Source organism: Macrotis lagotis, chromosome X (genome assembly GCF_037893015.1).
Source record: "Macrotis lagotis isolate mMagLag1 chromosome X, bilby.v1.9.chrom.fasta, whole genome shotgun sequence".
NCBI lineage: Eukaryota > Metazoa > Chordata > Mammalia > Peramelemorphia > Peramelidae > Macrotis > Macrotis lagotis.
The window spans coordinates 244,805,932-244,832,990 of record NC_133666.1 but is presented as its reverse complement, the minus strand read 5'-3'; the positions used below and the strand labels follow the sequence as shown (position 1 = coordinate 244,832,990).

The window sequence follows — 27,059 nt, the reverse complement described above, 5'->3', positions numbered from 1 at the left end:
TAAAGAACTGGAAATTCAAGGAATGCCCATCAATTGGGGAATGGCTAAACAAGTTGAAAAGTGAAGTGAGTAGAACCAAGAGATCTTTGTATATAGTAATTGTTATTTTGAGTACTAGAGATACTCAAATCAGCTATAAAGGACCTGTGAAGGAAGAGGCTTTACAACTCTAGACAAAAAATAGCAAATACAAGTATGGTTTCACATATATTTATATATCTATATCAAATTTATATATCTATATCAAATGGTGACTTTCTCTAGTATGAGATGGGGATGGAAGGAAGGAGACAGTTTGGAACTTAAAATGAAATGGAAAAAATAAAGATAGGTTGGGAACTTGATTTGGAAGGGATTTAGTTGCCAGATGAATTTGTAATTTATCTTCAAGCTACTGGGTAGCCATTTAAGGTTTTTGAACAAGAGTGACAAAGAGACCAGATAATAGGCTACTGCTATAGTCCAAAAGGGGTAATAGGAACCTGAATTTGGGTGTTGGCAACAAGAGTAGAGAAGAAGGGTTGGAATATGGAATATAATTGTGAGTGTAGAATGTAGAATTGATAAAATTTAGCAACTGACCGAAAAGGGTAAAAGAGAGGAATCCAGAATGGCTTTGAGATTGTGATGTTATCTTCTAAAGAAATAGGGAGGCTAGGAAGAGATGTGGGTGGGGTTTTGAGGAAGGGAGGAATGATGAGGGCCATTTTGGGATATGTTGAGTTTGAAATTCTGTGAGGGAATCTGTTTTCCTGCAATAAGAACGTTTTGCCTAAAGTCACCAAACTGCCACTCCAACTTGATTGACCCCTGCCTTTATGCATCTTCCTGGTCAGTTAAGGATATAAAAAGTGGAATAGGAGCTCCTTCATTTTGTCAGATGTCTGAAGACTATGCGAGTCACTTGTATATACCCTACCCTGCTGACCAGATGTTTTCATATGAAGATGAGGAGGGTCATGTACAAAAAAACCTAGTGTTATATGTTTGTTTCAAATCTGTGCTGTGAAAAGGACAAAGTAAACCTGTTTTATTGTTGTTAAATGACCTATAAAGGACTCGTTTTTGTCCCACAATCATGAACTAAAAAAACACTGGTGATTGACAATAGATCCATCTCTAACAAATGCTTTTGGTACTACAAATGGAGATGCCTAGCAAGCTGTTTATGTTGCTGTGTCACTCTGTAACTTAACTTTGTTTACCTCAGTTTTTCATCTGTAAAATAAGATGGAGAAGGGAATGGCAAACTATTCCAGTATCTTTGCCTAGAAAATCCCAAATGGGTGTCATGAAGATCTGGACACACCTTAAAAAGGACTGAAAATTTTCATTAGAAACAAAAGAACATTCATATTGTGTGTAGAATGTTATTGTTTTAAAGAAGCTTTGTATTTTTTTTGTTTGTTTTCCTTTCTATAGGGCTTCCATGGAGTCTTTCAAACAAGGGGCACAGAGAGAACAACTGGCTAACTTGGCCACTCGACAAAAGAAACTCTTGATGATAGTCCAGAAACAGAAGACATTAAGCCAGAGCATACAAAATTCCAAAATCACAAGAAACTGGTCTGGTCTGGGTGTGAGTAGAGAATCCCCTGATTCAAGGAATTCTGTTGAAATTGATAGGAGCACCTGCCCTGCCCCTGTGGAAAGAACAACGAAGCTTGCTTCACTTTCTGTTCCTGTGGGGTCCCCTACCAGTCCCACAAATGGGAGCAGTGAACAAACATACTGTGCTGCTAAAAGTAGACAGAAGGATAACCAAAATCTGGAAAACTGCATAAGTGAAAGTAGGATGCATGAGAAAGCAGGTGAGAGTGACTATTTTTCTTTTAATGAACTCATCTCTAAACGAACACCTGTATATCCCAACTTAGAGAGGACATCAAAAAGCAATTATAACCATGGCATTGAAAAAGTTAAACTCCCTTTCCAGCCAGTGACTTCTGGTGCTCCAGCAGAATATTTCCAAGGAAACTATGTTGCAGTATCAGCCAAAGGAAGCAGTTCTCTAAATCCCTCTGCAATAACTAAAACTTTAAATGTTTTAGAGACCACAAGTACAACTATCAGAAGTAATACCCATCAGCCAAGCACTGTTTGCCAGCCAACTCTTACAAGTTGTCTTTTACCAGACACAGCTAAGAAAACGGTTTCTCAAGATCCACCCTGGGCAATATCAGAACCAATCCTGCAGTCTTTTCTTACTCATCAAGGAAATGCACAACTAGACAGTGGTGCTTTTCTTAGGAGGAAACCATATCATACAGAGTCAAGACCAGATGGTGCACTTGCAGATAATAGTCAAATGAATTTCTCCTCAGAATCTGCCAATCAGAATAACAAACAGGAACCTTTAAACAACAAAGCAGAGATGAAAATGAAAAAAATCCAGATCAAAGAACTGATTTCCCAGGGAAGAATTAAACCAGGAAATGATATTCTGGAATTCAAAATGCAGGTACTGTCATGGATTTAAGCTCTTAAATAATGTCAACATTAGAAAATTAATGTAGTCGCAACAATGGTTCTATATGTGAATAGAAATCATAGTATTCTTGGATGTTTAAATAATTCTATTCATTATTGTGGTTTCCACCCCTATAAAAGAACTGAATTGTCCTTTGGAGTACTTTAACTATTGCTTCTAGTTGAAAAATCATTCTAGAACATCAGTTTACTTGTCTGTTGTTTCCTCTTCTTGGAATAAGGGGTTGGAACAATGAGGGATGGAATTGATGTAACATTTTAAGGTTTGCAATGAGCTTGATATACATTATCTCATTTGATCTTCTTGCAACATCCAAAGGTAGATACTATTTTACAAAGGAGAAAACTGAGGCCAGTGAAGTGTGACTGCTCACATAACTAGTAGTATCAAGAGAGGATTTAAACAGAGGTCTTCTTGACTCCCAGTAAAGCATTTAATCATCCTTTCTCTGAAAGTGGAACTAGCTGTGTGCTAGTTGGGTGGCACAGTGGATAGAGCTCTGGGTCTAGACCTAGTTCAAATCCAGACAATCCTAGGCAAGTCACTTAATCGTTTTTTTGTTGTTGTGAGACACCATTTGGGTTTTCTTGGCAAAGATACTGGAATGGTTTGCCATTTTCTTCTCAAGCTCATTTGACAATTGAGAGAATTAAGGCAAACAGGGTGACATGATTTCTGTTGGGTCATACAGCTAAAAAAATATCTCAGGCCAGATTTGAACTCAGGATAATAGATTTGTCTTACTCTAAGCCTGGTGCTCTACTGCTACCCCCTTTTCTGCCTCAATTTCATCAAATATAAAATAGGGAATAATAATAGAATCAAACCTACAGGTTGTTATGAGGATGAAATGAGATAATATTTATAAAACACTTAACCCAGTGCCTGATGTACTCAGTAGGCACTTAATATTGGAGGTGCTTAATAAATGCTTGTTCTTTCCTGTTGCCTCTCCTAGAGAAGAAAAGGAAAAAAAGCTTCCTTTTTCTTTACCTCTTTACCTTCTGCATTCTAAAACTACTTACTATTGAACCTTATTTTAGTATGTTGCTACTTATCTTTTCATATTTTTGTCTTGACAGCCCAACCAACTTGAGAAGTCACTGCCTTCAAAGAGCTCTCATTTTTCATTAACTTCTCTAATAACTAGCATAGTAGTTTAAGAAATGGTTTTTGATTCCTTTATGCAGCCAGAATTCTTACTGACTCAGTTGGAAAACTTGAGCCATCATTACAGAAAGCATTATAGATTCATAGATTTAGAGATAGACAGTCTTACAGGTCAGTGAATTCAACTCCCTCATTGGGGGGGGGGGGGGAACTGATATCTAGAATGGTTGAGGACTAGCCCAAAGTCACACAGGCAGGAGATGATTGGGTCACATTGCTTCAGAAGTCCATGAAAGTCCTTACCAGGTAGCTTTTCAGCAACTGTCCTACTCATAGTCAAGAAACATTTATTAGCCACTTACTATATGGCAGGAATTGTGCTAAGACAAAAGCAAACTTTCTACCCTAGAGCAGTTCAATCTATAATGAGATTGTGAAAGCATGGATCCAGCTGTGGCTTTCTCAGTTGTCCTTGGTCATGCCTCCCTTCATGGGGCTCTGAGAACTGTCATCTACATTAGAAGAGAAAGTATCCTTGTGAAGCATGAGCACAAGGCCAAAGATAATCTTTGGTTATAGAGATTTGGAAACTACCAATTTACCAGTAAATAGTATCCTAGAGACTGGGAGTATTAATGCATCTTCTTAGATATCTTCTTTAAATTCAAATAACAGCTTGGGTATTGGAAGTATCTGTGAATACAATATTTTGCATACATATTAAATCAAAACCAGGTTAAGGGAAGAAAGTTTCTGCTAGACATATGACCAAAGGATCTACTCTCTTCCAACAATCAAATTTTGAGAGCTTTCCTTTGAATTCAATTTGTTGTAGAAATGCTGCCATAGAAATGGGATTCACTAAGGTTAATGTTTCCCATATTTATGTGCCAGATTTTTTTTGTATGTGGTGTGAAGAAAAACATAAAAATTCCAAGAGTTTTTAAAAAAAATTAAGGGCTCTTAAAGAGCTTGAATTATCATAACATTAGTTTCTGCATTTGCAAAATGAAGAGATTGGACTGGATGAACCATGTAGCTCTCCATGGTGATTAATGATGGGGCCTCTCTATTTGAAAAGGATTTAGAACCATGGGGTTCTGTAAGGGTGGGATCTAGAGCTGGAAAGTACTTCAGAGTGTCTCTGATCTGACTGCTTCTTTTCACAAATGAGAAAACTGAGGCTCAGGGAGTTTAACCAACTTGCTCAGGTGCAAAAAAGTAGATAAACATCAGAGTCAAGATTTGAACCCGGATCCTTTGTTTCCAGAGTATGTATTCTTTCCACTTGCATAACATTTAGTGTTAATGGACAATAGAACAAGTATATAGGATTCATTTACTGAGGTAAAAACATTTGGAAGAGGAGTAGGAAGTACCTAGGGCGATCATTCAGGCAGTAAACATTTATTAAGTGCCTACTGTGTCTCAGGCCATGCACTGAGCACAGAGGATGCAAAAAAAAGGTAGAAGACAGCCCCTATCCTCAAGGTCCTCATAGACTAATGGAGGAGACAAACAGACATCAAGGAACAAGCTATATATGACAAATGAGATATAATTAAAAGAGGAAAGGCACTAGGTTAAAGAAGGATTGGGAAAGACTTCCTGGAGGTTAGATTTTTGTTGGAACTTAAAGGAAACTAAAAGGTGAAGAAGAAAGAAGTCCAGGCATGGAGGATATCCAATCCATAGACATCTATTAAGCACCAAATATGTACCAGCTGAGACTACATAAAGAGGCAAAATATAGTCCCTGCCCTCAAGAGGCTAACAATCTAATGGAAGAGACAATATACAAACAAATATATACAAATGGGCAATAACTTTCAAAGGGAAGACACTTTAATTGAAAGGGATTGGGAATATCTCCAGTAAAAGATGGGATTTTAGTTGGTATTTAAAGGAAACCAAGATCAATAGGCTGACCAGAGGTGGGGAGATTGTTTCAAGCATAAGGGAGAGCCAGAAAAAAAAAATACGTGGAAGGTCTTATTAGGGTAACAGGCTATTTTCGCTAGATAAAAGTTCAGAGGGGGGATATACGATATAAGAAGACTAGAAAAATGGTGGTAAGGTTAGGTTTTTGAAGAGCTTTGAATGCCAAGGAGACAACTTTATTTGATTCTGAAAGTGATAGCTATTGGAGTTTATTGAGTATGGGAATCATATAGTTGACCTTTACTTTAGAAAAATCACTTTATTGGCTGGATGGAGGATGCATTGGAGGGGGAGAGATTTGAGGCAGGCAGGTCCATCAATAGGCTTTTGCAACAGTTCAAGCATGAGGTGATGAGGGCCTGCACAAGGGTGGTGGCAGCATCAGAGGAGAGAAAAGATAGTATTCCAGACATGATGCAAAGATGAAGCCCTTGGGAAAAGATTGAAAAGGGAGGTGAGATGTAGTGAAGAACTCAGGATGGCTCCGACTCCTAAGTTATGAGCCTGAGGAATTGGGAGAATGGTGTTATCCTCTATACTACCAGAGAAGATTGGAAGGGAAAGGAATTTAGAGAAAAGATAATGAGTTCTATTTGGGACATTTTGAATTTAAGATGTCTGCTGGACATTCGTTTTGAAAAGTCTAAAAGGAAGTTGGAGATTCAAGATTGGAGATGCAGCAGAAAGTCTGGAGTAAAATCCCCAGATGATTTGAGAATCATCAGCATAGTGATGGTAGTTAAATCCATGGAAACTGATGAGATCAATAAGTGAAGTGATAGAGTGAGAAGAGGACCCAGGACAGAACCCCAGGGGACACCTATGATTACAGGCATGATCTGGAAGAAGATTCAGCAATGGAGACAGAAAAATATTGGTCAGAGAAGTAGGAGGCAAACCAGGAGAGAGTTGGAAAGGGGGAACTGAGGAGGCTCAGAAGATAATCTGACTGAAAGGACAACCTGTCCCCTGGAGTTTCTGGGCCTTACTCATATAGGGTCTAAAGGGAGAGATGAAATGGGGGCCTGGGAGATACTGACCTAAGCCTAGTCACACCCCATGGTAACTGGGGGGGGGGGGTCACAGAGAAGACTTCCTCACCTGACACTTTGGCAAAATCCTGTTCATTCCAGGCTTATTAAAGGTTTGGGCAGAAAAGTTAGGCTCAGTGTCACACAGCCAACCTAAAAATTCACATGTATAGTAGGTTACCAAGTATGGATGACAAGTATAAAAAAATAGAAATTATCTCACGTAGCAACTTGCCCTTGATTCCTAAAGTCTGGATCTCATGTCTGACTGCACTCCCTGACTTTTGGGTACTCATGGTTTTGTCTGGTTTCCCCAGAATTTGAACACCACATCTTCCTGCAGTCCCAGTAATGGTCTAGTTCAAAAAACATGGCTACTAATCTTGGTTTCTGCTTAATGTTGCTTCTGTGTAATCCTTTCAGTTATACAAACTATATCCTGTCAGTGATTTTGTTTGCTCATTCTAGCATTTTTCCTTTATTCTGATCAAAAATCTTTGCCAGTATATCTCTATGGTTTCTTTATCCTGTAAAGAATCATAAAATCACATATTTAGAGCCAGAAGGGATCTTAGAGTTACCTAATCCAACTCATTTTCTTTACACATGAAGAGATTTGGTTCTAAGAAAAGCAGCTATGGCAGGTTTTGAGCCCATTTCCTCTGACTCCAAATCCATTGAGCTTTTCACTGTATCATTCCTTCACTCATGGCTTCAGATACTGCCATGATTCCAAGCAACCTCAACCTCTTCTGAAGAGCATCTTAGTCAGCATGAGGGAGGTCATTATGAGAAAATACTTCTATTCTGAAGGTTATTGATAGCACAACTAGAGCAGTGCTATCTGGCAACTTGTCCACCAGAAAGGTCTAGAGAACATCATTTTTAGAAAGACTTCTTACTTTGAATGTCAAGATTCTCTCTCCCCTTGTCACATTTCCCTGTAGTACCATTGCCTTGTCACATTCTGTTAACTGCTCTAGAAGTTAGAAAGCAGTATATTCTTTTTAAATTTTACATTTCTGTACTTGATATGAATAGTAATTTAGAAAAAAATAATTTTTGAAAGAGACTGTAGAGGTATAGTAGATTGAGGGCTTTAGAATCAAAAATACCAAGCCTCAGGTCCTTCTTCTGATACATGTTTGCTGTGTGACCTTAGGCTAGTCACTTGACTTCTCAGTGCCCCAGACAACTGGGGACATATGGTTCAGTGGAAAAAAAACAATTCTGGTGTCAAAGAACTAGTATTCAAATCCCACTTGTAGGCAAGGAACTTTAATCTGAGTGACCCTCAGTTTCTTCATCTAGGAGGTTTGACTAGATGGATGGCCTTTGATTTCATTTCCAGTTTTAGATTATGATTCAATGACGTAATAGAATAGGTACCCCAAATAGAGAGTTTCCTCCCTTGTAAGTTCCAGTTACCTTTGAAATCAAGAATACATATATATACACACAAAGAATATTTTTGAAGTTGTTTTGTTTTCCATGTACTCTGCCTTTGTGCATTAATACATTTAAGTTTTGATAATTCTCCTTGAACCTGAAGTGACTTGTTTGTCTAGGTGGTTTTCTATCTGTTGCTCAAGTCAATATTATTAAGCACCTACTAGGTAAGTAGAGGGCACTGTGCTAAGCACTGGGGGTACAAAGAAAAGCACAAAACAGTCCCTGATCTCAAGGAGCTCACAATTGTAACTGGAGAAACATCAACAATATTAATTCTAAGAGATTTGTGAAGTTTAATTTTCAGGTTAGACCTGAGTGAAAACTAGGTTTGAGGGAAAAGGGATGTGATTAAGAAGACTCCTGGGGATATTAGGAACTAACTCTAAGTTAATAGGAACTTAATACTAAATGACAAGAGCAACTAGATAGTGCAGAGGGGAGAGCACTGGACTTGGAAACAAGATTAATTTTCCCCGAGTTCAAATGTGGCCTCAGACACTTACTAGCTGTATGACCCTGGGCAAACCATTCACCCTATTTGCCTCAACTTATTCCATTCATAATGTAAGCTGAAAAATGGCAAACCACTCTAGTCTCTTTGCCAAGAATACCCCAAATGGGGTCAGTTAGATATAACTGAAAATGATTGAATTGTCTTAAAATCAACTTACTGATAAGATGAGAGGGGTGATAATGAAATTTATAGATTTTTTTGAGTCTCATCAGATTTAGCTTTAGTAATTCAAACTTTAGCTTAAATTATGTATAATAGCTTGAATTTTGTTGAGATTTTCCTGATGTTGCTTATGTTTAAAGGAAATCATCTTAATCTCTTCTCTTTTTCAAAATTTTCATTTTAGGATGTTACCTACAAAGCCAGTATCTTAACAAATGGTAAAATCAAGGCAAAAAATGGTGAGATTTATCAAAACCCAGTCACTTGGATCAAGGCACTTTTAGGAAGTAACATTTATGTAACTTGGAAGTATGTGTGGAATAAGGTAGGTCCTTGGATAATCTTATTTTTCACTTGATATTCATAAGAAAAAAAGTGCTCTTAATGAAGGTAGGATTTTTCTTTAAAACAGGTTTCTCCCAAAAAAGTAGAGTGGAGATGCCAATGTATCTGGAAGTGTGAATGGGTAACACTGAATTATTCTGTCATATATCTTAAATAGGCATTACAGATGGGGGCAAAGAGCTTGATCCAAATGAAAAGTTACATTTCAGAAATTGCAATCACTGTTAGTGATCTGAAACTATTTCCTGATCTCCAAATATACTTAAAAAAAACATAGAATAGCATGATTTTAGATCTCAGGAGAATCAGAATTGCCCATAACCTAAAGGACAGTGGATTGTCAGTGGGTCTAAATGGGCTTCATTAGATTTTTTTTTTTTTTTAAGGTTTTTGCAAGACAAATGGGGTTAAGTGGCTTGCCCAAGGCCACACAGCTAGGTAATTATTAAGTGTTTGAGGCCGGATTTGAACCCAGGTACTCCTGACTCCAGGGCTGGTGCTCTATCCACTACGCCACCTAGCCGCCCCCATTAGATTTCCATGGATGATCTCTGTACAAAGAAGTCATTGAGGACATACCAGTATAGAAAATGAGCTGTTTGTGCAATATTGTTGTCTTCAACTATTACAAAAATAAAGATTCAGAGGGAGGTCTCTCACATATTGTTATATCTTTTATGCTGGACTTCTGGAAGGGCATGGAGAAAAGAAATTTCAGAAGAGAGGAAGAAAATAGTGACCCTACTATACCCTGAAGAGATGATGAAAAAGGTTAAAAACATCACTTGTACAAAAATATTCATAGCAGCCCTGTTTGTGGTGGCAAAGAATTGGAAATCAAGTAAATGTCCTTCAATTAGGGAATGGCTTAGCAAACTGTGGTATATGTATCTCATGGAATGCTAATGTTCTATTAGAAACCAGGATGGATGGGAATTCAGGGAAGCCTGGAGGGATTTGTCTGAACTGATACTGAGCAAGATGAGCAGAACCAGGAAAACACTGTGCACCCTAAGAGCAACATGGGGGCTATGATCAACCTTGGTGGACTTTCTCATTCCATCAGTGCAACAATCAGGCACAATTTGGGGCTGTCTGCAATGGAGAATACTATCTGTATCCAGATAAAGAACCATGGAGTTTGAACAAAGTCCAAGGACTATTCCCTTTAATTTGGGGGGGGCGGGGAACAGATATCTTATTATCTCTTATACTTTTTTCTTCCTTAAGGATATGATTTCTCTCTCTCTCATCACACTCAACTTGGATCAATGTACAACATGGAAACAATGTAAAGACTGACAAATTGCCTTCTGTGGGGGTGGGGAGGAAATAAGATTGTGGGAAAAATTGTAAAACTCAAAATAAGATCTTTAATAAAGAAAATAGTGACCCTTTTAAGCACTGAGGAGAGGAAGTACTCACACTGAAGATGACATGCAAAGTACTGATGAAATAAACTGAATGGAGAAGTTAAGGGGAGTGAATGGAGTGGGGTGAAAATAATGGGTTCAGTTTGATGTATACCTGGCAAAGGGACATCCAGATGGAGATATCCAGAAGACAATTGATGTTTAAGAACTAGCACTGCTAAGAATGTTAAGACCAGATATATAGACTTGGGAATCAATTTTTCCTCTGTTATGATAATTGAATCCTTGGGAGCTGATGAGATTATCAAAGGAGATAGACTAGAAAAAGGAGTGGAACCTTAGGGTGTAACCTTAGGGAAAGCCCATACTTCATGGATGGGAAATGGATGACAATCTGGCAAAAAAAAAAAAAAAAAGCCTGAGAGGAATGATCAGACAGGTAAAAGGAGAACCAGGTAGTAGCAGGATCATGAAAGGCAAAGGAGGAGTGAATATCCAAAAGAAGGATGTGAAACCCTGTTAAAAACTGCAGAGTGGGGGGCAGCTAGGTGGCATAGTGGATAAAGCACCGCCCCTGGAGTCAGGAGTACCTGGGTTCAAATCTGGTCTCAGACACTTAATTACCTAGCTGTGTGGCCTTGGGCAAGCCACTTAACTCCGTTTGCCTTGCAAAAAAAAACAAAAAACCAAAAATAAAAAACTGCAGAGTGGTCAGGTAGGATGAGGACTAAGGAAAAATCATTCAGCATCAATAACAGGTTACCCGGTACATTTTCTCTTATCAGGGAAGAAACAGTATCAAGAGAGAACGTGGGGGAAGAACAACTGAAAGTAGAGGGAGATTCAATTCAGCACTGTGTTAGGAGATAGAAATACAAAAAACAAAAATATTTCCACCCTTCCTCCTGGGATCTTAAATATAAAACATATACAAATACAAATGCATATATTGGGGGAAAAGAGAGAAAAACAACTAATAGGGGAATTGGGAAAGGCCTTTGACAATTGAGCTGAGCCTTGAATGGAACAAGGTGTTCCAAGAGATAGAAGTAATGAGGCCATGGAGCTTGTGCAGAAGGGAAATAGAGAGTCACGTATGGGGAATAACCACACTGGCTCTTATGTAAAGCATGTTACATAAAGCTGGGTGGTGCAGTGGATAGACCATTGACTCTAGAGTCAGGAGGACCTGGTTCAAATCAACCTCAGACACTCAATAATTGCCTAGCAGTGTGACCTTGGGCAAGTCACTTAACACCACTGCCTTGCAAGAACAAACAAAAAAATCCAAAACCAAGCATGTGAAGGGGAGTTTCAAATCAGAAAGGCTAGAGCCATATTGTGAAGAGCTTGTTGAAGGCAAGAGTTACGTTTATTTTAGAAGCTATAGGGAACCACTTAAGATTCATATGTAGGAGGGTGGCTAGGTGGCGCAGTGGATAGAGCACCGGCCCTGGAGTCGGGAGTACCTGAGTTCAAATCTGGCCTCAGACACTTAATAATTACCTAGCTGTGTGGCCTTGGGCAAGCCACTTAACCCCATTTTTTGGAATTTTGGCTTGGTAGCTATGTGGAACATGGATGGGAAGAGGGGCAGCATGGAGGCAGAGAAACAGATTAGGAGGCTGGTGCAGTAAAGGAGCAGAAAAGAGGTGGGGGAAGGATGGAGAGCAGGGAAAAGATGGAAGAGCTGGTGTAGAGTTAGAAGCAATGAGAATTGGCAATAGATTGGTGTTAGGGAAAGTAAAAAGTCGAGAATGTCTCTGAAGTGGTCAAACTGGTGAATAAAAGGATGGGGACACCTTTAATGTGGTCATCTAGGTGGCACGATGGAGAATGCAGGGCCCAGAGTCAGGAAGACCTGAATTCACATGTGGTCTCAGATGCTTCCTAGCTGTATTACCCTGGGCAAGTCACTTAATCCTGTTTGCCTCAGGGTTTCACCATATGTAAAGTGAGCCAGAAAAGGAAATGGCAAACTACTCCAGGATCTGTCAAGAAAACCTGAAATGAAGTCTAAAAAGTCTGACTAAAATGACAAACAATAACAGCAACTCTGTTGCTTCGGCTTGGTGTCACCAATTTAAGATCGAGAGGCCTTGAAAGGTGAAAGTTTATTTACGGCCCTGGGATTTTAAAACTGCTCAGGATTTATTATACAACCTGCAAAATTGACAGATCAAAATCTTTTCTCCTTCTGGAGAAACAGCAAGCAGTTAAAACTGCTTGAGGGTAAAATAATGAAAAAATTAGGTGAAGTTTGAGTGAGAGAGAGAAGAAAGTGAAAAAGAAAATAGGCAGGAGATTTGCCTAAGAGGGAAATGATAGCTAGTCATAAGTGCTGATTTAGTCTGGCCACATGGCATAGAGGTCCATGGTTCTGCAGTTGACCTAGGCCGAGAGCACACGGCCTAACTTAAAAAAGAAAGGAGACTGATAGCCATCCTTATAAGGCCAAGGTAGAGTGAATAAGAAGAGAAAAAAGAAGGGTGATTCTCTTCCCAACTACTTAAATGCACTTCTACAATGGTTTGGACAAGGATGGTGCTTAGGGAGTGGTCTAGCACCTGACTCCAGGTATTCTCTTTTTTAAAAGAATTTTATTTTTATCCATATGCACATGGCATATTTCCAAGTTACAAAAATTTTCCTCCTCCCTCCCTTCCCATCAAGTTAGCATTTATATATATATACATATATATATGTGTATATATATATACATATATATATATATATATAGTTAAACATGTTTACAAATGAATAATTTTGGCATAAGGAATTAGGATTAAGAGAAAAAGATGCAGATGAGATAATTTTTATAAAGTGTTCATCAGATTCAGAAGGGTTGTTTTTTTGTGTGTGTTTTGTTTTGTTTTTCTTCTCTGGATGGGGATAATATAGTCCATAACCAATCAAATATAGTTTGTCCTAGCTCTCTGGAGCTGCTTCCATCAAGGTTGCTCATCTCATAATGTTGTTGTTATGTACATTGTTCTCTTGATTCTGTCTCCTTCACTTGGCATTGGATCCTATAAGTCATTCCATTCTTCTCTAGAGTACAACTCTATATTTTCTTATAGAGCTATAGTATTCCATAGTATTAATGTACCATAACTTGTTTAGCTATTCCCCAATTGATGGGCATCCCCTCAATTTCCAAGTCTTTGCTACTACAAAAAGATCCAGGTATTCTCCAGTAGGCAGGCTATGTACTTGTCTTTCCCATCCCAAGGTGAATGACCTGGAAGTCTGTCACACCAGTAAAGCTTGAACCATCTATGGCCAGAAGCTGGAGGGAGAGGATGGAACTAAGGCCATTCCCATCTTGACAATTCACATTTAACAATGGAACAACAGGAGTCAATTTACATCACAGGAGCAAATAACATTTTTCTAACTAGACTAATATTTCTTTTATCTTTCTGCCTTTCAGACAGAATTTAACAGTGTAAAAAATTGCAAAAGTTATTTCTAATCACAGCATCACTATGTCCATAACTCCCTGCGTCAACACCATTGATAAAAATGCAGATATTAGAGAGTGCCATTCATTCAGTTGTTCAACAATGAGACAAGCTTCACACTGTCTTAGTCTAGCCTATGATAAGCAAAAATGTTTATTCATTTACATCCTTTTACTTCTAAGTGCTTTTTGCAAATACTCTCTTTGGAAGTATTTTCAGTCTTAGCAAAAAAAGTAAGTAGATAAAGAAACTTTTTATTTCTAAATGAATATTTAAAAGAAAATCTATAAATTCTATTTGAACATGTGTTTTGAAATGTATGAGATGTAAATAAAAGCAAACATTGATCCCTTGCCTCCCTTCTCTATTCCTAAATAAGGAAAACTTAAGACTTTCTGTAGTTTAAAGTAGACATGACTTACACTTGATTCCTATGTTCAAAGTTTCCCATATTTGCTTTGAGGCAGCTGATAGTAATTTATTTTCCATAGGTTCGACAACTTGTTCAAAAAAAAGAATGAGTAAATCAAAAGTGAGCATTTAACTAGCTCACTCTAAATTTTGTTTCTAATGAGCAGAAGAGGTTTATATCAGGGAAACAACTGTTTGGCTATCTCTTTATTTAAAATTTAAAGGTTCTATAGATAAAAGCTATATTTGAAATTTCCTTTTTAATGTGCATTAGCACATAAGGGATAATGAAATCTTTACTGCTAATAATATATTAGGGAGTGGTCTAGCACCTGACTTAATTTTTGCAAATCACTTTGGAAAAAGATTAATGAATCATTCTCATCTGCTCTTGGGAATCATTTTAGTGGTTGCTAGCCAAGCACTATCTATATTTGGGGAAAGAAGGAAGGGTTCAGAGATTATCTAGGCATAGAAGGCCCCCTACTACTTTTGTTGTTGTTGTTTTTGCAAGATAATGGGGTTAAGTGACTTGCCCAAGGTCATACAGCCAGGTAATTAAGTGTCTGAGGCTTGATTTGAACTCAGGTCCTACTGCCTCCAGGGCTGGTGCTCTAACCACTGTCACACTTAGCTGCCCCTACTTTCTTTTTTTAAACCTTAGAGTATATCTAATCTGATCTTCATTTTATAGATGAGGATTTAGTTAAAGCCAGGGAGACCAGTATGTGTGAAATGACTTAATGGATACTGGACTGCCCAGGATCACATTATGGCAGAGACAGAATTTGAACCCCAGGTCCTCCGAGTCCATCTCAATCTTCCCCATATTAATCAGAAGCTCCTGGAGAGGCTACCCTGATTCTAAAACAGCCTTGGAGTTTATGATTTGAGTGATCATGGGAAAGCAGCAGGAGCCTTGAGGGTCAGGGTCTCCATACAGAAGACCACTTGCAGATAAAGTGAGTAGAGTACCAGGTCTGGAGTCAGGAAGTCACCTCTCTGAGTTCAAATCTAGCCTCTGATACTTCTTAGCTGTATGCCCCTGGACAAGTCACTTAACCCTGTTTGCTTCATTTTCTTCATCTATCATATGAACTGGAGAAGAACATGGCAAACTGCTCCAGTATCTCTGCCAAGAGAACCCCAAATAGAGTCACAAAGATGGATCACAACTAACAACGGTATACATATACAAGGAAAGAAACTGTTAAGTCAAACTGACTAGAGCAAGAGCACACCAGCTGCTGTCCAAAGCTCCCCCACCCAGGACCCCTGGCCTTATCTTAACATAATGTTCATAAGAATGGCCCAATGCATGAGCCTGAGCTTCAACTGGGGTCAGAACCAGTTTGCCTCATGCATGCTTTAGAGACTGAGTCATATGTAAATAGATGCTGATTTAAGCTGCTTCTGACTACAACCAGGTTGAAACAAGCTAGTTTCTCTGCTGAAACAGCTGCTACTCAATTGAAACAGTTACCCTATATATATCCAGAGGAAGAAAATGCATAATGACTTTTTTTTGGTCCTACTCCTGGAATTCTTTGCAGTGATTGGGAAGGCATCCAGGTGGTACAATGGTTAGAAAATTGGACCTGGAATACATGAGTTCAAATCCTCAGACATGTGAACTAGCTGTGTGATCCTGGGCAAGTCACCTAATTTCAGTTTCCTCATTTGTAAAATAGGCATTCTGATAATGGCACCTACTTTCCAGGTTATTGTGAGGACCAAATGGTGTAAGATGTAAACCTATTTTTCAAGCCTTAAACAACTCTATAAATGTTAGCTATCATTATTATTTGATACTGTTGATAACCCACTTCTTTTTAGTCCCACTTCTTTTTAGTCCCACTTCTTTTTTATCTTCTATATCTAGTAGGAAGAGATATTCAATTTCATTTGCCTGGTTTACCGTGAGAATGCGTGTGACCCATTGTTATAGTTTTCCTCACTTTTTTTTGTGCATAAGGCAATGGGGTTAAGTGGCTTGCCCAGGGCCACACAGCTAGGTAATTATTACGAGTCTGAGGTCGATTTGAACTCAGGTACTCCTGACTCCAGGGCCAGTGCTCTTATCCACTGTACAACCTAGCTGCCCCTTTTCCTCCTTTCCTTTTTAAACATGATTTTTTGTGTCCCCATACCTCTGCTCTTTACACATGGATATTTACCCATGCCCCCGCCCCAGGGTTCTTTCGTTGGTCCCTTTTTCTCTGTATATCCATCCGTTTTTATGACTTCATTTGATCACTTTTCTGAAAGTGATTGTAATCTTTAGCCCCATCCCCAATTTTTCCTTGAGTGCAATATTTATAACTGTAGGCTGGATATCACTATTTGAATATTTTTCCAAATTAAACCTTTCTAAAACCAAATTCAATAACTTCCCCACAAAATCTACTTTTCCCTTTCTGAGTACAAAATCATCCTCCTAGTTACTCAGGATCTCAACCTTGGGATCACCCTTGACTCTTCCTTTTCCCTGACCCCACTTCACCCCCACATCTAGTTCATGCCACTTCCTATTGATTCTATGCTACATTGGCAATAGATCTCAGATCAAGTCGATCTTTTTAATTCTCTTGCTTAAATCATTCTGTTTCAGGCCTTCATCTCTTCTTCTCTAGGCTATAGAAATAGTCTTATGGGGTAGAAGTAACATCTACTACTAGTAGGGTCCCATTGCACACTTAGAAATTTACCATGTATAGCCTTAGAAAACTGGAAAGTCCCTGTCACACAAGCTAGTTTTTGCCCTAAAAAGATGAGATTTAATTGATCCAGAAGAGTAAGGCTAGAAGGACAGACACAGCTCCCCTAAGTCACCTGAAGCATAAGAGCTTAGTGTATAGGTTTGCTGAACTTTCCACAATCATAAGGGTCAACACTTCTGGCTGGGGGGTACTAACTAATGTAGGAACAAGGAGACATACCCAAAATTTGTAGCAATGAGTCAGTGCTGTGGATTTGCTGGGTTTCCTTTCAATCCTATTATTGAATACATATTCTTTTTTTAATTAAAGGTTCTTTGTTCTAAAAGTATCTTGTTAGCCTGAACCAATCAATGGAGCAACTCAAGTCTGATCTGACCTAGAACATCCTCTAACTATCCTTGACTATTCTTGAATCCTTCTTTTGGACATTGATCATATCATCTTTTTCTCTGATCACCTTATTTTTTAAATGTTTCTGTGGTTCCCTATTACTATTAAATAAAATGTAATTATTCTGGACATTCAGCCTACTTTCCAGTCTTATCTCATACTATGCCTGTTTAACTGCTCTATATTATAGTCAGACAGAACTATGTAGAAGCCTTTCTTCTGCTGGTCTATCCTGTCTCCCCCATCTCAAAGTCCAACCAAGGGACTGCATCCTTCATCAAGATTTTCCTACAATGTGCTATGTGATGAAAATACAAAACCAAAAATGTGATAGGATGTATATTCTTGGAGGAGGGCGACTATCAGGGAAAACAGTGTAGGCAGATGACTACTCTGGTCTCCCACTGCTTCCTCATCAGGTATGTTACATTTTACCCCTCCCTAAGACTCTCCAGTACCCCAGGGTACATGGGGGTGTCTATTCTCTCCACTACTGACTCTAGTCCCTGTAACTGTGTCCCCCCCCAGTTTTAGGAGTCTCTAGCACCAGATGAGTATAACCTCTTGAGATTAGCTTTCACCAAGGAATATTTGTTTCAAAGTCAGAGTGAAAACACACAAATATACCCCCCCAATACCTGGGGCATAATACCATCCTCAACCTGGAAGGATAAGGGAGGACAGTAGATTTACCATTTAACTTAGTTTCAAATCCAAAGACTCCTTTGGGCTGAATTTTCTAGCATTCTGGATTCTCAGGTCTCCTTCCTGGGCTAGCTGCAACCTTCAGCCTATAATCCTAAATTCAAAGATGCCATGGTTCAAGTCTACATCCAGTCAGGATATCACTGTCACATCTAAACTGAAAGGACAAAAAAATAGAGCAAAATGCTGAGCCAGTTTCTCAGGGCCATAGTGCCTCAAGTGGGATTGAGAAAGATAAAAACGTAGCAAGCTTCATTCATGGTGCCTGTGCTGTGGTTGAACGGGACTTTTCTCCTATATGTATGCTGCTAAAAGCAGGAAAGAGACTGTTCCAATTTGATAGTTTTAAAGACTTAGCCCATTTCAGTTAGGCAACCCAATGGAAAAGAGGCCCCTTCCACCCACATGTCAGGAAAATATAGGATGTCTTTCCAGAAGCAAATCTCCAATATGTACTGTGTGGGTGTCTCCATCTTAGGAGTGGGTGGTATGGTCATGCTCAAAGCATTATATAAGTAAAGGCAAAATATATACAAGGTAACTGGGGAGGCACTAAGAACTGGGCGGGGGGGGGTCAGGAAAAGCCTTATATAGGAGATAGCTCTAAAGCTGAGCTTTGAAGGAAGCTATCTTAGGAAGAGGAGCTAGAAAGGGAGTACATTCTAACTCTGGGGATGGTCTATGTAAATATATAAAAGATGGAAGATGAAGGCATTGTGTAGCCATAGATTCTAGCCTGGAGCATTTTGCATGATTCCTAATTGGCAGAAAGAAGAATGATGACTCAATTCTGCCTACCTGGGAGGCGGGGCAGAGCCTGGAAGAAGAGACTTGCTTCATCCTTGCTCAACCAGAAGGAGAGGCCTTGATTTCACAAAAGGAGAACCTTCCAAAAGCTGGAAATTAGGGACATGTTAAGGCACTGGCTTTCCTTTCTGTATTCTGCCAAGAGTCTCTATCTCCTTAAAGTTGGACTGAAAACTTATAAATCTCCCTCTTATAGCAGGAATAAAGAGCCTCTTCAAAGTTCTAGCATTATCTCTTCCCCTTATAAAGGCTCTCAATATCATTGTCATTCTCTCAACCATCTAGGAGGATCTTATACAAGCTATTTCAAATTTAAAACCTAGATTATACAAAGAATAAGTGAGTATGCTTGTCTGGTTGGACTCCACAGCGCTTAAAGGAGAGTAATAACAATAATAACAATAACACTAGCTAGCATTTATAGAACATTTAATCTGTGCCAGGCACTTTACAATTATCTAACTTGATCTTCACAACAAGCCTAGGAGGTAGAAGTTAGTTTTATTCCCCCATTGTAGATGAGGAAACTGAGGCAAACAGATGTGATTTGCCAAAGGTCACTCAGGAAATATCTGAATCTAGATTTGAATTCAGGTCTAGCCGATTCTAACATGAGCTCTCGAGCCACTATGTCCCCAAGTTGCCTATTGTATAATTGAACTGGAAAAGTAGACTGGTGGAAGATTGAAAATGTCAAATAGAAGAATTTGCTTTTTAAACTAGATGACATTCTGTCCTAGAGCCACTGGAGTTTGTTTTTTTTTTTTTTTAACAGAAGTGATATAATCATATCTGTGCTTTAGGAATGCCACATTGGCAGCCATGTGGAAGATGAATTGGAGGGGAGAGACTGGAGTCAGGGAACTCAATAGTCTAGGCAAGATATGAGGAGGATCTGTTTTAGACAGTGACTTTGAAATTCCTATGTGACATTCCATGTGAAATAGCCAGTTAATCAAATGGAATTGAAACATTGGAGTTCAGGAGAAAAACCTAGAATTTGGTATTTAGATCTCAAAGTCATCAGCATAGGGATGGTAATTAAATCCATGGTAATAAGAAAGAGACAGAGGACAGAGACAGAAAAGAGAAAAGGGGGTTCAAAATGGTGGAAGGGAGCAGCCAGATGGCACAGTAGATAGAGCACCAGCCCTGGAATCAGGAGGACCTGAATTCAAATCCAACCTCAGACATTTAATAATTACCTAATTGTGTGACCTGGGCAAGTCACTTAGCCCCATTGTCTTGCAAAAACCAAAATTAATAATAAAAAAAAAGTAGAAGGCAGGTGGCTAGATGATTCAGGAAAAAAAAGCCCTCACTTTTCTCAAAGAACATTGTCTACACTACATTTACCATATTCTGCCTTGTGAATTAATTATTTTTGTATATATTATTTCTCCTCATTGATTTATAAGCAACTTGAGAACAGAGTATCTGCTTATCTGTGTATGCTAAGTGCCTAGCATGTCTTATATGTAGTATGCAAGAGATGTTTATTGAAGTAAACTGAAACTTACAGTTGCTAGCATTGACTCTAAATCTTGTTGCCAACTCAGCATCATTCTGAGACCTCATTATCCTAGACTTCTGGATTGCTACACAAAAGGTTTCCTTAGGTGTACACCATGAAGTGCAGAACTCATAAAACCAGGTTCTTCCTGGATATAAATCTTTGCCTTGCAGTGACCTAAGCATTCCAGAGAGCATATGAACTTTTGGGTTACTAAAGCACTCTGTGTCTCAGCTTTGGCCACTAAAAAGAGAGCCCAAATGGTGTGTCAGTGCCCTTAAAATGAAGACTCAAAGAGGTAAATACAAGCAGGCTGGGTCTGGATTCTGCTCAACCAGCCCTTCAGTGAGGATAATGGGATGAACCAGAGAGCAGCTTTGTTGAACCTGCCTAACATCTTCAGTAAAAAACTAAATCGTGGGCAGAAATACATACTTTCTAGTTACTGGTTGTAAAACAGCTGGTGCAATTTATTCAGTGTCCTTCTGTCTTTGTTTCTATAAAGCCCTAGAAATCTGTATGTGACTAGATGATTTTCATCAGTATCAGAATGGACCTGACCCAGTCTTCCTAAGATTCCATAAAAGAGGCAGGTTCAAAATTGATATGAAGGAAAACATCCTAACAATTAATGCTATTCAAAAGTGGAATGACTTGCATTAGGAATTAGTGAGGTTTCTCTCACTTGAGGTTGTTAAGCAAAAGCTAGATAATTAGTTGTTGGATATGTCATAGAAATTACTGTTCAAAATATGGGTTGTACTAAATGATTCTCAGGTGCCTTTCAATTGATATTCTGGGATACAGACCCAAGGCCCCTCAGAGTCTTGTTTCTGCTTCAGGATACATCCAAGATGAACTAGAGCCTGCCAAAGAAGGGTCTTCCTGAATGGACATGTCAGGTGGCTACCTATCTACCATTCTTGCTTCTGTCTAGATTCTGGTAGCTATATGGCACAGTGGATAGAGCACTGGCCTTGGAGTCAGGAGGATATGAGTTTGAATCCAATCTCATTTGACACTAGCTGTGGGACCTTGGACAAGTCATTTAACTTTGATTACCCCTCATCCAGCACCAGTTCCACATATCCAGTCCCTGAAACCAGATGACTGTGGAGAAGTGAGGCTGGTGACTTAGCATAGCACCCCCAGATCTGAACAAATATTTTACTCAGTACACAAAACCCAAACCCAAATGAATAATATTTTTACATTTGAAGTCAGACAGGGAAAAAAGCCAAGTTGGTAGAGTAGGAGGAAGCAGTGTAACTGAGCTTCTATGCATAGAACTTTTCTAAACAGATCTAGAAAGTGAACCAGACAAAAATCTAATGGAGAAATCCAGGAAAAAGCCACACAGTGAGTGGGTTGTATAGCCCAGTTCATCATAGGGAGACAGGGAAATTTGCTGATACTGAAGAATGAACTGGGCAAAATATACCTCAGAGAACCTTAAAAGCCCAGGAGGATGCTGTACAACATGGCAAAAGGAGGTCTCAGGCCCACCCAGGGCTCTCCCAGACCCTTTTGGGGGCACAGTGATTCAGAGAGATGTAAGCTTGCAGTTTTATCTACCCAATTCTAGGTCACAAATCCGAAGTGCACTAAGAGACAGACCTGCTCATGGAGTTGGTATTCCCTGCTAGGGAGGCCCTGGGCAGTATACTGAGAAAGAAGGAAGTGCAGAAGACAGCAGCAACTTGAAAAGTTATAATCAAACTAAAGGGGAGTCTGAACTTGCAGAACTTTCTGATAAAAGCCTAGATCTCGCATAAGGGAAATAGCAATCAGACTACCACTTTGGGAACACTGAAAACTTAGAGCTGTGTCTTCAACCTATTCTTGAGATGTTGGAATACTACAACCTTCAGTATCGCAAGAAAGTAGCATCAGTACCAAACCAGATAGATCTTTCCTCTAGAAGTGTAGCAGAGCCTAGCCCTAACATCAAATCCAAAGAAGAAGAATGAGCAAGCGTAAAAAGAATATCACCATAATGAAGGACACTTACTTTCACAGGAATGCTCTAGAAAAGAATGACTCCAAAATATCTTCAAGCAAGGCCTCATAGAAAACACAGATTGGGTACAAATTCAACTAGAAATTCTGGAAGGGATTAAGTACTAGTTTAAAAACAGAGTTAAAATTGTTTTATAAATAAAATGAGATTGCTAGAAGAAAAAACTGGAAAAGAAACAAGAGTTTTAGCAGAAAGAATTTGAAAGGGAATTAATAGTTTGTTACAGTATGTACAAAACATTATCCAAGGTACAAACTCCTAGAAAATTGGAATGGACCAAATAGAAGCTAGTAAATTCATGAAGCAATAAGAAATATTAAAATAAAATCAAAAGACTAAAAAAAAAACATGAAATATCTCATACCAAAAATAACTGCTATAGAAAACAGAAAATAGAGGAAAAAATTAAGAATTGTTGTACTATCTGAAAACCATAACAAAAAAAAATAGTCTAGGCTTTATATTTCAAATCTTAAAACTGTCTAAGTGTCTTAGAACCAGAAGAGAGAGTAGACACAGAATTCACAAGTTACCTCCTGAAAAAAATGTCCAAAATGAAAATTACAAGGAACATCATTAGAACAACCAAAAACTAGAACTTTTGGTTCAAAGGAAAAAAATGTGGCAAGTAGCCTGATGGAAAGAATCCAAGGACCACCTACAATTTAGCAACCACCATAAAGTAGCAGAGAAGATCAGCTAGGTGGCACAGTGGATGGAGCACTGGCCTTGAAGTTAGTAGGACAAGAATTCAAATCCAACTTCAGACACTTAACTCCATTTAGCTTGTGTAGTCTTGGGTAAGTCACTTAACACTGATTGTCTTACAACTAGGGCTATCTCCAGTTGTCCTGATTCATATCTGATCACTGAACCCAAATGGTTTTGGAAGAGAAAGTGAGGCTGGTGACTTAGCACAGCACCCCTTCACTCAAATCCAATTCATTGCTTTTCATAGCATCACCTCACTGATGTCATGATCTTCAGAAATGGACAATTATTATTGTTGTTTTGTTATTATTATTATTATTACTTTTCTGGAAAACTGAGGCATAATATTATGGGGGGGGGATGGACTTTTAAATGAACTAGAGAAAATTCTAATGAAAAGACCAGAACTGAATAGAAATTTTGAAATTTGGAAAGAATAGCTAAGAGAAACATAAAAGTAAACATGAATGAATAATGATCAATGGCTAAATAAGGATACAATTTTTTATATTTTTATATTACATTCTAATATAGGAAAATGATACATGAGTTCCCTCAATGATCATAGAGGCAATCTAATAAAACAAGTAGTAGTTCTGTTATGTCTTGATGATCTTAAGAGAAAAATGGGAATCAAATAGAAGAGGAATACATTGGATGGGAAAAAGGAGAAAGAGGATAAGGGAGAAAATTGTCTCCCATTATTAAGTACATCTCAACCACACTCTCCTCTGAACTAGCTAAAGGAAGAATAGCGCACGCATGCACGTACACACACACACACACACACACACACATACACACACACATTCTATTCCACAGGGAAATAGGAGGAAAAAAGAAAAGGATGCAGGGGAAATTAGAAAAAATAGATTAAGGGAGGGATTAATTCTAAACAATATAATCTCCAAAGATGTACAAAATATAACTTTTTTTGAAGTGGCAAATAATGGAAATCTGAGAATGCGCCCATAAATTGAGGATTGGATAAATAAGTTATGATTGGTGTTGTTTGTCCTTTGTTTTTGAAGAGAACCTATGACAATCCATGTGATGACTTGTTTGGTGAATTGGATTTAAGTGAGGCAGTTGTCCAAAGTCATCTAACTCACTCTCTCCCAGACATCCATTTGGCAGGTCAAAGATCAAGACAACTGACAGTGGCTCACAATGCAGTGGAGGAGATTGGCATCTTTAATATCTGCACAAACTCTAAGAGCTTCATAGCATCTGCTTCATGGCTGTTGGAACACATTGTTTCATCTATTCATTATACCTGAGGGAAAGTCTTCACATGCTTAGGATAAATATCACCCTAATCAATGGGATGAGACCTTTATTGGTTACCCTCAACCTGCTTTAGCCCATCTGCCAAGATCGTTGTACTGGGGAGTGGCTACTGCACATATTACAGCTTCTTGGAGCCACAGGCAAGAATTGGGTGATCAGTTGGGCGCCAAAGGAGGCTGAGCAGTCCTGAAAAGGGTTCATCAAGTCCTCACACTGGAGGTGCTGGTCTTCCACAAACACCCCATTCCATTGTATTGTTAGATTGTTAGAAATGATGAAAAGGATAATGTCTGAGAGACTTGGGAAGACTTATATAAATTGATAGAGTGAAGTGAGCAGAACCAAGAGAACAATTTACACAGTGATAGCAATATGGTAGAGACAAACAATTTTGAAATATTTAGTAGTTCTTAATTTGTGTTACGACCAACCACAATTCCAAGACTTAAAATGAAACATGCTACCTACTTCATGATAGAGAGGTGAGGAAGGACAAAATGAGACAAATAAAAAAATAAATCTGCATACATATTTGTTGTTGCTGTTGTTTGTCCTTCACTCTCAAAGAGGACCATGACCTCAGGGAGGTGATGCTATGACATGCATGTGAGTGAGGGGGATGCTGTGCTAAGTCACTAGCCTCACTTTCTCCTCTGGAACCATCAGGGTCCAGTGGCCAGATATGAATCAAGATGACTGGAGATGACCATGGATGCAGTGGGAGACCTTGACCTTTTTGAGCTAATGTCTTAAACATGTTTCAATTTGACTGAGGCAATGCTCATTTCATGATTAAGGCAGGTAAGAACAATGAAGCAAAGAATGGCTTCTTGCATAATGAAAAAAAATATCAGTCTGAGGGGAAGACCCTCAGAGTTTCTGGCCAAAACAAAAACAAATACATACTTATGTATACACCTATATAATATAAAAAGCAGATTTTGTTGATTGAAAAAATATATAATTTTTAAAAAATAATTTAAAAAACCAAAGTCAGTCAATTAGCATTTATCAAGTTCTTACCATGTGTTAGGAACTTTGCTAAGTACTAGGGATACAAAGAAAGGCAAAAGACAATCCCTACCCTTGAGCTCACAGTCTAGTGGAGGATACCAATGCAAACAACTATGACAAAACAAACTATGTAGAGGACAGTTAAGAAGCAATCAAGAAAGGGAAGACAATTATATAATTGTATAAATCATATTGTTAATATGGCACCATAATTATATAACCATAGATTATACTATATAGGGATTAGTTTGTTGAAGACAGGTCTTTTTGCTGCATGAAGAATTTATATTTTGTGCTTAAATATGTACAGGTAACATATCTTGGGAAAGAGCTCTCTAAGTACATTACTGAAGAAGTGCCTGTAACTGCAGAACCAAATATGGCGTTGCAAGAAAACCAACCCTGTCTTCCAGGTATGTATTTACCTACTAAGAGTTACATAGATTTAATATGCAAGACATGCTACCATAGTCCTCATGTAGACTGAAGTGAGCAGAACCAAGAGAACAATTTACACAGTGATAGCAATATGGTAGAGACAAACAATTTTGAAATATTTAGTAGTTCTTATCAGCATAGCTTTTTCTGTTAAAAACTTGTATTTCTCATAGTTTCTTTCCTTGGGAGAATTTGTACTGAAAGTTCTCAGTCAAAGATTCTTTTTTTGTGTGTCATTGACCCTATGGGCAGTTTGGTGACCTGTGCATCCCATCACAGAATAATTTGAATTAAATTTTTTTGAATTATCAAAATTTTTTTCTTCCTCCCACTTTCTTCCACCTCCAAAATAGGGAGGGTGGTGGGGGGGGAAATCTTGTGACAAATAAGTATAGACAAGCAAAAAAATTTCTTACATCAACCACGTCCAAAAATAATTTTGACGTTCTTCATTTTGAGTTCATAATCTGTCATGAAGTAGATAATAGTCTTCATTATTATTGGATCATCATATTGGGTTGATCAGGGTTCTTAAGTCTGTATGTCTTTTTATGATACTGTTGTTATGGTATAAATTAATTTGCTCTGCATGAGTTCATGCAAATCTTCTTTGAAACAATCTTTACTTCTTCCAGCACCAGAGTAATATTTCTAACAAAATGCATAAAATACAACACATAGAATTACATAAGAAACTAATTATATTAAATTGTGATTGCCAAACTATTTTAAAGAAAAAAATGATTCTAAGAGCTTTCACTACATACAGGGTGCCTTTGAGGTATGCTTCATACTCTACAATTTGAGGTTTAGGATCTATACTTGGAACTGAATGTGGGCTCTGTCGAACCCTCAGAGATCCATCGGATCTCAGAATTGTAAAAGATTTCAGGTCTCCGTGGTCAGATACAGTAGAAGGCTTGTGCCCAAAGAGACTCACATCAATCTAGGAGGAGCCATGAATACTGTACAGTCTTGTGCTTCTGGAGTTGAATGTTGGTTTTATGTGGCAGAGTATCTTTTGGATAGGCTTCATTCCCATGCATTGTGGGAATGGACTACAGAGGTGAAGTTGAATGCTAGGTCTGTTAAAACCATAAGAACTGAATAACTCTTGTTTACTGAGGTAACCCAATTCCTGTACCTTTAACTTCCTG

General features: G+C 38.4%; 1 protein-coding gene across 3 annotated transcripts in view; it reads left to right on the top strand.

The window, feature by feature from the left end:
- Window positions 1–27,059, top strand: part of ANKRD31 (ankyrin repeat domain 31) — a 201,089-nt gene that overhangs the window by 153,930 nt on the left and 20,100 nt on the right. For all 3 annotated transcript variants that reach the window (XM_074200453.1, XM_074200455.1, XM_074200452.1), the window contains 3 exons: window positions 1,423–2,461; window positions 8,886–9,026; window positions 25,775–25,877. In XM_074200453.1, the coding sequence (XP_074056554.1) occupies window positions 1,423–2,461; window positions 8,886–9,026; window positions 25,775–25,877 (1,283 nt within the window). The remainder of the gene's footprint in view (window positions 1–1,422; window positions 2,462–8,885; window positions 9,027–25,774; window positions 25,878–27,059) is intronic.